Source organism: Aulonocara stuartgranti (assembly GCF_965226115.1).
Source record: "Aulonocara stuartgranti genome assembly, chromosome: 9".
Classification (NCBI taxonomy): Eukaryota; Metazoa; Chordata; class Actinopteri; order Cichliformes; family Cichlidae; genus Aulonocara; species Aulonocara stuartgranti.
This window is the reverse complement of record NC_138960.1, coordinates 683,459-698,353: the sequence shown is the minus strand read 5'-3', so window position 1 is coordinate 698,353 and position 14,895 is coordinate 683,459. Positions and strand designations below refer to the sequence as shown.

Below are 14,895 nucleotides of genomic sequence, written 5' to 3'. Positions count from 1 at the left end.
CGTGTTTATTTACAAAATACCACAGTTTTTGCCTTAATCGTATCATTTTATTTTGTTGAATTTATCTGCGACATCTTAAAGGCTGGTCCATGAAAATATTGTCTGAGATTAAAGTGGTCACAAGGTTGGGGACCGCTGCTCTAAGCCAGCCCACCACTGAGAGTGGATATAGATTCAGGAGTGGAGTAAAATCTGCAACCTCTAGAAAAATGTACCGAGACAGTCTTGTTAAAAATCTGCTGCTATCTAGCAGGATGATGAAGACAAAATGAGGGTGGATGCTTCTGCAGTTGCCTCACGGTACAAAGAAAACAGAGAAAACCCAACAAAACATGAGCCCCTTTGAGCAAGCACTTCGCTGACAGTGGGAAGAAAAAACTCCTTTTCAACAGGAAGAAGCCTCTGGCAGAACCAGGCTTAGGATGTGCTGCAACAGGAGAAAGACACCCTGTGGAAGAGAGCCAGAGATTAATGATAACTAATGACTAAATACAGAGTGCCGTATAAACACAATGGGAGTTAACAAGGTGAGGGCCCTAACAGCGGCCATAGTAGTTTTGTTGGTTATCAGAATATTATTTATTATTCTCTAAGGCAGCGGTCCCCAACCCCCGGGCCTCAGACCAGTACCGGTCCGTGAGTCGTTTGGTACCGGGCCGCGAGAGTTGAGGCTCAGGTGTGAAATGTTTGGTTTTCAAGGTTGTTATCGGTTTTCAGCGTTATTTTGTTATCATTTTTATCGTTAACTCTGTTTTCCTGGGTCTTTTCACGTGTGTTATGAATAAATCTTATTTTTTTCGGTACCAGTACTAGTTTTATTTTGTTGTATTTATCCGCGACACCTTAAAGGCCGGTCCGTGAAAATATTGTCGGGCACAAACCGGTCCGTGGCGCAAAAAAGGTTGGAGACCGCTGCTCTAAGGAAATGATGTGGGTTACAGTTGCTCCAGACAGTAACAGACTAAACTAATTAAGTAGTACAACATGTTACAGAGTTTACATATTTAAAAAATAGCACTAATATATAGAAATTGCTCACTGTACCGTATCACCCACAGGATGATCTGGTACTGTAAGGTCACTGAAATAGGATGAGGCCTGATTACTCAACACCTTCTTTTCCATGAGAAGAATTTTAAAATCTGTGTGGCAGAATGGGCCAAAATGACACTACATGCGACTAGTTTCTCCATACAGCAGGCAGCTTGAAGCTGCCATCATCAACAAAGGCTTTTGTGCAAAAGATTAAATACATTTTAGTAAGCATATATCTTTTCTGTGTGTTATTTCTAATTTAGTTTTAATAACAGGAAAGTTTGCAGCTTAAATACATGCACAGTTTATGTAAACTCTGTAACATGTTGTACTACAGTCTAAACAGCATATATAGGGCTTATGGTCTGAACAGGCTACATTTTCCTATGACATTATTTATCAAAAACGCTGCAAACAAGACTTGATTTTTTTGACAGATAAAGCTGCAACACAAGATTTCAGACACATTTCCTGATGTAGCAGCAATCAGCCCCTACAAAGCTTACTTAAAGTGTGTGGTGGTACCCAGACCCAGTTCTTACATAAGGGTAGACACAATAGACAAAAAATACTCTCTAATTTAGCTGTTTTTTATACGCTGCCTTTCTTTCTGCACTCAATGACAGAGGAAACAGAGAAATTAACACACACCCACACACACCTCTATATGTGTGTGTGTGTGTGTTTAAAACAAACAAACAGCAATTCTCCGTTCTAAAAAACAAATCTTTCCTTCTCTTATTCTCTTTTCTCTCAGAAGGCTACCTCAGTGGATAGAGAGGCAGATGGAAAGGAGCTGAAGAAAGGTTGCAGCACAGCTGAGGATCACAACTCCATGTCCATCACCATGGAAACAGCAGAACAATCAGCGTTGGAGATGGATTGTGAAGTGGATGTTGGCATGGCTGATTCACCTAAGCAACAGGATTTTATTGCAGATGATGAGCTTGTTTGTTCAGCGACACCGCCATTAGTCCCAGAGTCTCCGTTGGAAAAGGTAACGCTCGACACTTTATTAACTGACATGCCACGCAGCAGAGACGCAAATGACAAGCTTGACTGCTCTGACCCCAACGTCTGCACTGAAACGGCTTGTCAGAATCAAAAAGAAGCTTTGGTTTTGGAGCCGGCCTGTGAAGAGCTCAGCAGGAATGAATCAGTCACCTCATCTGTGTCCGACCCACTCTCCAGTGTAGACAGTGTGTGTGAGAATGACCCCCAACATAAGAGGAGGAAAACACCAGAACTAGATCCTGCGCAAGAACAGACCCCTGAGCTAGAACAAGATGCTGTACCAGTACAAAGCCCAGAGCCTTGTGAAGATCCTGAGGAACTAAGTCTTGAACTAGAGCAATACCCTGAACTAGAGCAATACCCTGAACCGGAGGAATACCCTGAGCCAGAGCCGTTCCCAGAATCAACGCAATTCCCTGAACCAGAGGAATACCCTGAACCAGTGCTAGACCCTGAGCCAGAGCCGTTCCCAGAATCAACGCAATTCCCTGAACCAGTGCTAGACCCTGAGCCAGAGCCGTTCCCAGAATCAACGCAATACCCTGAACCAGTGCTAGACCCTGTGCTAGATCAGTATCCTGAGCCAGAGCCTGGGGCTGTTGACAATTATCTGCATTCTGAACAAGATGGCTATCTAAATCTGGAAATATATAAAGACCCAGAGGCCCAAGAACTCATATTTGAACCATCCGTCACAGAGGAGTCTATGTTAGCACAGTGCATTAGAGAAGAAGCTATGTCAGACGTCTCCACCGAATCCTGCCATGAACCTGGTCCTGATGAAATGGAAGAATGCCTGAGAGTTGAGATTGCAGCAGCATCTTCAGATAGTGAGACGGATGAAAAATGGAGAACAATATTCTCCTCTTCTATTAATAAAGAAGATGATGATTCATACTTGGATAGTCTTCAGTTGAGTGCCCAGGAGCTCTTTGTACAAAAAGCTGAGATGACAGGTGCTGAAGACCAAGACAGCAACGCTTTTCATGAAGTGTGTTTTGAGGTCCCGCAAGTGGAAGACGTTCTGGAACAGCCCGAGGTTAACGTTCCTTTTCCCAGCCCTTCACAAGAGGTTAAATATAACCCGTTAGGCCTTCAAGGCTTGTCTAAAATATCTGAAGATGAGAGTGAGAATGGTAAAGATGCCAATTATAACCACATCACTCACCAACCGCACATCAGTGTAGATGCAGTCAAGAAGCTACCTAAAGACTTCTGTGTGATACAGGAAACCAAGAGTGAGAATGTTAGTACAGAGCACGTGGACTTCCAGCTGGCTCGTAAACAGTGGCGGGAAATGGAGGAACAAACCAAAAACAAGGTAGTCTTACCTACAACCAAGCAGCTGAGCTTCCACGGCAGCCACAGCTTCATGTACACTCCAGTACGCAACATTGACCGACCTCACAAGAAAGCACATGATCTGGAAAACTTAGATCTGGTTGGGGAGTATCCTCACACCCAATTCAGCCCCTGCTCAGAGGATTCTGGTTTGGATGATTCCAGTTACAGGTCCCCTTATGATGATCCAGAAGCAGTTGAAAGGGATATTCGCATATCACTGGAGAGGGAAGAAAATTTCAAAAGGGAGAGGGGCCTTTCCAGGATGGGCAAATCTACTGATTGTGCACCATCAAGAAGTATCCCTAGATCAATAAGCACTCCACTGACGCCGTCATTCATCATCACCTCCTCACCTACCAAGGAACCATTCAAACATGAAATGTCAGCGAACAATGTAATTATTCTGGACCCTAGCAATGATTTTACCTCTAGTCCCAGGCATGTTAAAGACAACATGAAAGCTCAGTCTAGTGAGTGGCACTCCAAAGAGACCAGCTCCAGTGTCATCATCCTGGAGACGTCCAATTTGATTATTCGCAGTGCCTCTGAGTTCTCTCTCAGTAAAGCATGTGAGCAGCCCCAGGAAAAAATGTTCCTGAACAACCCATTTTTCAAACTACGTTCGAGAAGCACAATATCCTTGGTGGATGAAGAGATCAAGATGGTAAAGCAGAGGGAGGATGAGCTGAAGAAGGAGAGGGAAAATCTGTATGCCAAAGACAGGTTCTGCGCAGAAAGAGTATTGTCAAATCGCATGGAAACGTTGACCTTTAATAACTCAGGTATGCTAGCATGATATTCACCATGTTTTTCCCTCCATTTGCCTATGTTAATGCTAATTATCAATTGTGGTGTGTCGTATTAGTTGATGTTCCTGTGAAGTGCAAGTCGTCTCCATCTTCACCAATGAAAACCACCCACAGGATGGATCGTGCTGCTCTATCGTGTGATCACAGAGTGAGTTCTTGATGAAACATCTTTGAATTTCTTTGTCATCAACCAAAACATGCAATTTCATGCTTTGCATTTCATATTTATACTGTCATTATGAAACCTGAGACTTGATAAATAAGCTCAAACATAATGTGCTCATTGTCTCATTTATAGTGTAAATAAGATATGAGGTGATTGTTTGTGTGTTTTCATAAATACAAATTTTTTCATGGTTAATTCCGGCATTTACTAGTAATTTGTGTGACCTCATCTAACGTGAGGACTATTTTTGCCTTATAAACATTTATAAATAAATGTAATGTCTCTGGCCTGTGTCCAGACATGTTGACACCGCTGCAAGTGATGGAGCAGCAAGTTCAATCTGTGTCTCTGGGAATAAAGGGGGTTGGTATCCTAGGGAGATCTCAACAGAAGACAAAACTGTGCAGATGAGGTGTGAGACATGTGTACATACTCCACCCAGACAAGATATGATGACCAAGTTGATGGATTGTTGGAAGTGAAGCAGTGAAGCGTAGCCTCCAGCTCCTGATCCAACCCTTCTGTTTGGCTGTTGGTCTGGGGATGATATCTGGAACTGAGACTGACCCGGGCTCTGTCATGTTCAGTTTCTTCAGAAGGAATTACAGGAGAAATATATGTAATTTAAAAAGATTTAATTTGCTTCAGCAGTTGGAATTACAAGTTGGACTGGACCTCCATGTGAACACAGCCACCTGTCTTCACACAAAGGACGGCCCTGGATCGGGCCGTATCGTTTTTATAACCCAACAATAACACACTATTATTATAACTGTCTTCTTCCCCGAACCATCCTGATGTCTCCATTTGGCCTTCTCCTCACTCACGACTAGGGATGGGTATTGATAAGATTTTCACGATTCCGATTCCATTTTCGATTCTGTTTAACGATTCGATTCTTTATCGATTCTCTTATTGATTCTTTTTAAAAAAGGAGAACACTAAGGTCGATTAGCTTAGAACTTTGTTTTATATCTTCTCTTTGAACAAGATAGAAATTTAGGAGTAACATGGCCTTACAAACCCAACAGTGAGATCTTAAGAGATCCAGCCTACAGCTCTTCAATGGGGTGTCACAGGGTCCCCAGGAAAAAAAATTGTAAATGTAAAATAATAAAATAAATATTCTTCTGTAGCAATAACAAAGTATAACATAAATTATTCTGTAGCAATTACACAAGAATATCCAGAAATGTCCCTGCCTACAATTAAACACATTCACTTACCAAAGTGAAATCGGGGCATCTGCTGTGGCAAATGGGTGCAAACTTTTGACCACAAACTGAGTCACTGCTCGGTGACATTCGTCTATCCTGGCCTGAAAGGAGACGCTACCGGTAGACTGCAGCGAGAGCTGCCAGCATCTGAGCCAGACTCTGTCTCATCATGGTCACTAAATGCACAGTAATGGCAGGTTTGTAATAAGGCAGATCGCGCTAACATAATATGGACTGTTAGTTGATTATTTACCTGCTGCATTAACGGGAGAGGACGTGCAAACGTTACCGCTGCTGCTGGGTTGAGATTCACGAGTCCGGAGCGGAATTAAAAACACGACATTCATTTAAGGTCATCGCGTGTTTTGTGAGCAAATGCTTTTGCATATTCGTAGTGTTTCCTCCCTTAAATGAAATATCTACTTTGCAAGTATTCCAAGTTGTCCTGTTGTCATCCGTTCTTGTAAAGTATAACCAAACTTTTGAGCGTGTGAGCCGCCATGTTTCCTGCCAGGTAAATGACGCTCCACAACGTGGTGACGTCATTTGGGGCGACTGGAATCGATAAGGGAATCGTTTGCAAAAATGGCAAACAATTCCAAGGAATTGAAACAGTGGGAACCGGTTCTCAACAAGAACCGGTTTTCGATACCCATCCCTAGTCATGACCCTCATTATCTGCTTCTTTTCCTGGAATGACAAGACAGAAAAGAAAACACCTCCCTGCCTAGCCTTGATCATTTTAATAATATCCTACTACTGTTTCTATTTAACTCTCTTCGGCCTAGCAAATATCCTTCTAACCATTATCTAGTGTGATGTGTAAGCATGTAGCAAAACCCTCTGCTTCCCGTCAGTTCTCAATATTTGGACTTAGTGCTGTCTAACTACACAGTCACACTCCGGTGGATGCATCGGAGAGAAACTTGGGGTTAGCATCTTGCCCAAGGATACTTGGCATGCAGACTGGAGGAGCCTGGGATCAAACCGCCAACCTTCCGATCAGTAAGTGACCTGCTCTACCTCCTGAGCTACAGCCACCCCAAGCCACCCCTGAACAACGTTTTAGATCCTCAAAACATGGAGCGCCAACTTGTTTTTGAGCACATTGCGTTGTGTATATAAAAATAATAAAAACAGCTTTAATTAATCATTTTAAACCCTAGCAGCTCCCAATGCAGAACAGAAGGACTTCCACACCTGTGAAGTAAACTGAGGACCTCGATCAGACAGGATCTGGAATTCCGTGGAGTCGGAAAACATGATCTGTCAATAGTTTAGCTGTCTCAACAGCTGATGGCAGTTTGTCCAATGCTAAAGGTGGGCTGAATTAGAAATCCTATCAACACTGGTGAGTATTACAGTTTTTCCCGAGGAAGCGGGGAGACCAGTAACAAAATTTATGTGGAACAGAGTCTCTGTGGAATGGCTAGTGGTTGGAGCAACCCGAAAAAGCACTGGTTATGGTGTTTATTGCAGGCAAGCTACTACGTACTCTCTCACATCCTTTTCTACCGAATCCACCAAAAGTGACAGCGAAGCAAACATATGGTCCTACTCATCCCAGGATGAATGGAAAAATGGAAGGTATGGATCCAGTGGAGTACTGTGGCACATGTAGAGGTGGGTACAAACTGGCAACCAGGCGGGCCAGTGCCTGGGTTAGGCTTCTCCTGAAGGGCCTGCTGGATCGTGTCCTTGATTCTCCAGGTTACTGCACCCACCCTGCAGGAACCAGGGAGGATGTAGCCAGGCTCAGCAGTACTAGTGTTGGTGACGAACTGGCGGGAGAGAGCGTTTGACATTTCTGGACCTTGAACGATAGGAGTTAAAGTTAAAATGTGCAAAAAATAGTGACCAGTGAGCCTTGACGGGCGTTCAGTCTCTTGGCTGTTCTCAAATAGGTTAAGTTCTTGTGATCTGATTCAGCTTCAGGTGGCCAAGTGAACAAAACCTTTGCTGACATGAGGTAAGTTACAGGTGTCTTGATGCATGCTCAACCAACCTGGTGAGTAAGTGACTTCTTCAGTCTCAGCTGACTGCAAGTTTCCCCAATCTTATAAACAGGACATGTGCATAATGACTGAAACCAGCCCACTGAGGAACAATGGGCTGGAAGGTCACTTCCTTCATCATAATTATGCAAATTCTCATGACCATTGATCAACAACCACTGATCAAAGCCCACTGATCAATGGCCATGAGTACCACTCACAGAGAGTTGGGGATTAGCTGCAATCACAGCATTGTAAGATGGTGACAGATGTGCCAGTGGTTGTTGAGTCATGAGAATTTGCATAATTATGATGAAGGAACTGACCTCCCAGTCCATTGTTCCTTCAGTCGGCTGGTTTCAGTCATTATGCAAATGTACTGTTTATAAGATTGAAACCTGCAGTCAGCTGAGACTGAAGACGTCACTTGGATGAGTGAGAAACGTTTCTCCCACAAAACACTACGTCCAGATGAACAGAATCAACCTTTTGGAGATAAGTTACAGGTGCTGCTACCTGACTGTTGTTGTGGATAAAATGGGAAACGTCTGTACAAGTTTGCAAACCCAAGGAACTGTTGAAGGTGCCTGCGAGTGGAAGGAGTGGGCCATTCAGCGACTGCTCAGATTTTGGCAGGGTCCGTCTTCACCTGCCCCCCTGCCAGAAATTAGTCCAGAAAAATGACGGATGGTGAATGCAACTCGCACTTCTCTGCTTTACATACAGCAGCCACTGAAACACCGTGTGAAAGCGGATTCAATTATCTGGGAGATCCTTGGAAAAAATGTCATTGAGGTGGACAAACACGAAAAGGTTTAGGAAATCTCTGAGAATGTTATTCACTAGTGCCTGAAAAAGTGATGATGCATTTGTAAGACTGAAAGGCATGACTTGGTATTCAAAGTGACCCAGTGGGGAATTAAAGGCTCTCTTCCATTCATTCCCATATCTGATGTGGACTAAATGGTAGGTGTTTTTCAGGTCCAGTTTTGTGAAGATGGTGGCACCATGGATGGGTTCAAAAAGATGATGGGATGGCTGCCAGTGAATCCAGAATATAGAACAGAATGGAAACTAGGACCAGAGGAGGTGGCGCGGGGACCGGGATCGGAGACTAATGAAAATAGGTGGGCTGAGACTTGAGACTCCTTTCAGCCCTCTCTCCCTCAGGCCATTTTCAATCCTAAGAGAGAGAGAGAGAGAGACCAGATCCTCGAAGGACTCAGGCATCTTGGGAGGCTAAGTTGTCCCACATCTGATCATTCAGGCCTTGAAGGAAAATACCCTGAAGGGCGCGATCGGGTCAGCCTGCCTCAGCTGGCATGGTGTGCAAATTGATCAAAAATTCCATGACGCTTCATGAGAAGGGTTGCAAAGAAAGCTGCAGGCACAAGGAGACAAGGTAAGTATGCAACAATCAACAGCTAAATCACAAGGAAATAGAGCCATGTTGTCACCATGAGTCGCTGATGGACTGGAGAAGAAGAGATGACCTCACCGGGCTTAAATGCAGCCACGCTGATCGTCACTGAATGAAACAGGTGAGTGTCCAAGGTCCTGCCCAGGATCCGGGAAAACACAAGAGGAGACGGAAAAACACTGGCCGTTCACACGGACATCATATGCCTCATCACCTGAGCCAAGGTGCAAGAATTCCTCCGTCTAAACTCACAGTATAATAAAAACACCATGTTTGTAGCCACAAAAGGGAGGTGCACTGTTATTGTAAACTCAACACATTATTACACTAAGAATTCTACACTCCTCAGTGACAACGGCACCTATGAAGCCCACACTACAGTTTGTTTTTGCCTTATTTTCCACAAAATTGACACCAGATGTTTTGGTTTTTATTCTTTCTCATATTTCTAGTATTTTTTTCTTCTCTGTCCTAATTTTACCAGATAAAGAACTGAAGGCTCTGTTCCTCTTACATGTCAGTATTCTGGAAACCTCGAATGGGAATGTTTGTACCTGCCAATACATTTGTCTTTGTTCTGTATCTCTATGTGCATCATTTGTGTGTTGTTTCTGTTGTGAATAGAGCTGAGACTTGTTGTACTTGAGGTACTTTAATTTTCATTTATAAATGCTTTATAAGGCAAAAAAAATAGTCATCACTTTAAATTTAGGATATTTAATTAATTCATTAATTTTCTTTTATTAATTCATTTAATGAAGTTAGTTAAGCACACAGAATGCTTAACCAACAACTATTTACTGCTTGAATTAGCCATGAATCACAGTAAGAAATGACAAATCACTTATTTGGACTTGTTAAATGATACCATGCACATGTTCTACTGTATATGAGCTGATTAACCAGGAGAGGTTAATACGCTTCTGGCGACTTTATAAATGAGGAATTAAGCGCTCACTGAGGAGGGACATTATTAAACTTCAAAGTCTAATCTTTTTTTCAGAGGACTGTAGTCTACTGTGCAGTCCTGTGAAAAACACGACTGCAACAACTATGTTGTGATTTAAAAGCATGTGGAGCCACGTTTAGCAGCGATAACTTGAAGTATTTGTTTTCAGTGATCATGTCCATGATCTCATGTCACTCCCCTCAGCTCGTGATCATAGCTGAGGGGAGCAACGTAGACTGACAGCTTCACTTTTATGCTCAGCAGAGTGTCTGTTAGTCACACACTCTGCTCTCACACCCTCGTTTGTGAACACAAACCCAACAGACTCCTCCACTCGGGGCAGCAACTCGTTCTGGAGCTGGAGTGGGCGCTCCACCCTTTTCCAGCTGGCAGCTTCTCATTCATGTCACCTTACACTGAGCTGTGCAGCTACTTCAGTGCAAGGCTGGAGGCAGAATTTAATCATGAGGCCACTAAAGAGGAGACACCTCACCAAGTGGCTCCTGTATCAGTTCACATGACACAGTCCCAGATCTCGTCCCTGGTGTTTGCACCCAACTACAAGTAGCTGGTCTCTGCTCATGGATATGCCCACAACAATGCTGTTGTCTGGAAACATCCCTCTCTCAGGAAAGCCGCAGAGCTCAATGGCCATGACGACAGAGTTCGGAGTTTGACTCTCAGTCCGGGCTGCTCTGATATTCCTTCCATAAAAACTATAATCAGAATTTGTGACCAAGAGCAGCCTTGTCAGAGTCCGACACCCACCAGAAACAATTTTATTATTTTTATTTTATTATAAACAGATACTAAAGCTTCTGCGTAGATTATTTGTTCGTGTAAATGGAGAGTCCTCATGCAATAAACGTTAACTATGGAGTTCCACAGGGTTCAGTGTTAGAGTCATTTCTATTTACATTATACTTGCTTCCATTCAAATATTATTGGGATTAATACTGGAATCTGTGAGTGTTCAGAAATGGCTACAAAAGATCTTCTGTTGAAATCTACAATTCTCCTTCCCAGATTTTCACTGAGATGAATTTTATTCTGAATGTTGGTTATTCTAGTGAGTGCTGCTGAACAAATCCAAAGAAAATATTACTCTGACATTCAAATGCACACTGAGTGTATGTAACTCCTGATCACAGGGGTATATTTTATGGCTTTGTTTGTTACAATAGTCTTTATTTTAGGCAGAAAAAACAGACTTGCTTATTCAGGAAACCTTTTACATCCTTTTTCTTTGTGGTGAAATACTTTTACTAGGACATTTCGCCCTCCACACAATTTATTGTAGCAGCCAAAACTACAAGCTTTATAAAATAAACTCTACTTCATGCACCCGGCTGTATCATATTTGATGTCCAATTTTCACCATGAATTTAGTCAAAGTTAGTATGCCATGCACAGTAAAGACATGTCTCTTTAAGACAAATATTTATATTTAAGTAATGGAAGCCATGTTGAATCAGTCTCCCTCTGAAGTCATCTTGCATTATAGTTTCGATGATGATTTGTACATCTGAAAAAAGTATGTGCGTCAAATATAGCAGCAGCTGGCGTGACAGGGTTGTACCTCGGAAAGAAAGAAGTCACATCCTGTCTTAACTGACAATAGTTTGAGTCACAATAGAATAACAGAAAGAAAAGGTAGACTGTCATTGCAAAACTTGCTTATCCCATCTTTATTCTAATAAGCTGAGAAAGCTGGTGGAAGAGGTGGAGGGAGTGGTGTGAATGCAGTAAACCAATAAAGTGTCTTTTGCCAGTTTCCAGAGATCCACACTGGAGGAAGACGCAAGAGTGCCATGGCTTTGCGCTGGGAGGCGGGAGAGTTTACAAAGAATGAATGAAATGCAACAAGTCAAAGGTTCACTGCTGTGTTATTCTCATTCAAGTCAGATGCACTGTTAAAATGGTTTGTTTCATGTTGTGACATAACCTAAATTCTGCTTCGTGTGATGCTTGGGCAAAGAGTGTTTATCCTTACGTTAGTCTGAACAAAGTTTATTGAGCACTGATGGCGGATCTGATAACGCTCAGTTCTGGCCAAGAGGTGCCTATTATGTTTGTGAACACCCAGACGCATTTGACATTTGTTCATTACTTGTGAATAAATACTCATATTTGCTGCTGTTTTAAAGTCTTAATAAGCTACAAAATCTGTAATTGTTTTAGTAAAGTGATGTTTCTTAGACAACTAAAAGCAGTGCCAACATACTTTGTATTTAAACCCTAAACAACTATTTTTCTTCTTATGTTTTGGCTTGTGAGGAAGCACAGAAGGTCCTAAAACTGACAAACAGTGCAGTAAAATAAGAACAGACCTCAGCAGTTTGATATGGCATTGAGTGCATGTCCTGTTAATGCACTACAGTGTTTAGTGGATCCTGGTCTTTTGCTGAAGATTTCCTTCTGTGGGAATAGATTGGATAAAGGATCATTTCATTGTTTGTGCCATGTCAGATGACTGATTGGAGTTAGTCAGTATTAAACCTCCAATAATGTGAGTGTAAAACTGTAAATGGACTGCATTTATAGAGCTCTGTACCTTTATTAACCAAGAATGTGACCCTGAAATGTCTCTGCTGGGAGAAAAGTGCATCAATTGTTCTGTTGTTGGTGGCAAGAATGAGCATAGCAGGCTTCATATAGTCCCAGGCTCTCAGCATCTTAAGGCCCTGTGGATTACTCACAACAAGAGGAACTCACGGTATGGTGGATGCTTCATATGGCTATAGTTACCATCTGTTTGCTTTTCTATTGTTCTGTCGTTGCAGTTGATGTGCTTTTCTGCTTTAACACAACTGAATTCTCCAAAAAGGCTCCAATATGTTTCTGTTTCTGCTGTTAGACAAAGGAACATGCATGAAAAACAAGAGACTAGTTAAAACCAGCTCAGTCCCTTTAATGCCATTTTCTTTCTCGCTGCTGAAATCATCAGAACAGCAACGTTGTGTGGAAAAACCAGAAGGTGTACATAGACAGACAGCTTTGCCTCAGTTTTATATGATGAATAGACTCGTCTGCCTTTAAAAACATATGAAATTAGACACAAAAAAACTTAGTGTCAAAGGATGAAACGAGAAACAGAATCATAAAACCTGGAAGCACAACAAGGGCTCTGTGAGAACGATGACACAATCTGAACCAGTCCTTCAGTGAAAGCGTTTGTTCTTTCTGCCCCTGACAAATATATAATACTGTCCACTTTTTGCTAACCTTTGAGACATTATACATGTCAGTCAGATTTTTGATGTTATTGTATGTCTTGATAATGAAAATGTGACATTGGTCGGTGTATATTAACTGTATTTTCATATTATGCTGTTAGTTGCAACTGATATTTAAGCTGGATGAACACAGGAGGAATATCCATGCATCCAACTGAAACAACATAGACATCACTCAGACAATCATATTATAAATGTCAAGATTTTTATGAGACTACATATAAATTTATAATTCCTTTTCAACCCTCCTTGTGGGGGTCAATGAAGCCATGGCCTAGCTCTAAATTACACAGGGTAATTAAAGGTTACTCTAATAATTAACAACGTATTTATTTATTGTTACAGTGGGTTCCTTTACATGAACAAACACACTGATGGTTTTTTAATAAATGTTTCAGCCTCTCTGAAAAACAATTTATACAAATTCAGTGCTTTCACCTAAGAGTCTATTGATCCTAAACAGTTTATTTTTCATTTCAGGTTTGTATGCTTAATTGCTGAAGTATAGCTTACAAAACGTAAGGATTGCTTGCTGATGTTTAAACATTTTGTGTATAGCCTCCTCTGTCGCTTTCAGGGGCTGACTGGGGCTCTATTTGCAGGGGATTTTCACCGTGTATTCCTCATGCAAAAATGAATAAAGCTATATATGATATATGAAGAACTTTGTCTAGCTTTGTTTGCTGTTCATCAGCCTGTGATGCCTGTTGTGAAAATATGGTTGTGCAAAGGACACAGTAATCCTGAAAGTCACACTCAAAGGTTTATGAATGACAAAAAACAAAAAACAGCTTATCATCTTTATCATCTGGTGAGTATAAAATGCCATAAAATCATTGTGATTCTGTAAGTCCATGAATAATGTCCTCATCTTTTTTGAGATTCACTAAAAAGACTATTTAATTTAAATAACTGCCTCATTTACACCAGAAAATAGATTTTTGTTGTTGTTGTTGTTGCTAGAAATGTTTGTGGGGTTTAAAAAAAAAAAAATGTCATGTTTCAAGTTTTTGCTCTTATGTAAAAAAAATTCCCAAGAATGGTGACTGAAAGTTTTCATAACTTGTTCATAAGGATCCAAAATGAAGGACCCCAGACTCAGGGAAACACTCAGAGTTGCAGCTTTATTTGCAGATAATTAATAATGCCACTATAGTTGCACATTTCTGTCCCAAGCGTCGAAAAAATAATTCTTCCACTTCTTAATGTGAGCTGTCCAGGTTTATATCTGACTCGTACACACAAAACAAAGCTACCACAGCACGATGTCACGGTCAAAAAACTGTTTGCAGCTACAGCGCGCATCTCCCCCGCTGTGCTGGCTCATTCTAACCACACAAAAGGACAAAACACGGGGCAGAGGCAAAGGAAACGGGAAGGGAAATAACTAGATGGGGAAACATACATGTGACAGGACAAAATAGAAAAGGAGCTGATGTGAGGAAAACAGGAACACAAAGGAAGGATTAAAGCTGAGGCAACTGGCAACTAAATCTACTATAGTGCAAAAATAAGAAACAACAAAAATACAAAGCAAACCTGGAATCTCCATGACAATAGTGTTTACTGATGTTTTTACTGCTTCCTAAGTCATGTGATTTATTTTTAAGAAAACCTCAAAGATCACATTTTGTTTGGATAATTTAAGCAGGTTGGATAGGTTGCACTTCCTGTTACAGCTCGGTAATAAAGGGGTAATAGTAGGGTAACG

At 41.6% G+C, this 14,895-nt stretch overlaps 1 protein-coding gene across 3 annotated transcripts in view; it reads left to right on the top strand.

Moving 5' to 3' along the window:
- The window catches only part of LOC309713866 (uncharacterized protein), an 81,311-nt gene extending 67,489 nt beyond the window's left edge, over positions 1 to 13,822 (top strand). For 2 of the 3 annotated variants that reach the window (XM_082545770.1, XM_082545772.1), the window contains 3 exons: positions 1,793 to 4,175; positions 4,259 to 4,350; positions 11,721 to 13,822. In XM_082545770.1, the coding sequence (XP_082401896.1) occupies positions 1,793 to 4,175; positions 4,259 to 4,350; positions 11,721 to 11,804 (2,559 nt within the window). In that variant the 3' untranslated portion in view covers positions 11,805 to 13,822. The remainder of the gene's footprint in view (positions 1 to 1,792; positions 4,176 to 4,258; positions 4,351 to 11,720) is intronic. The other variant, XM_082545771.1, reaches the window with a different exon arrangement.
- Positions 13,823 to 14,895: the final 1,073 nt, after the last annotated feature.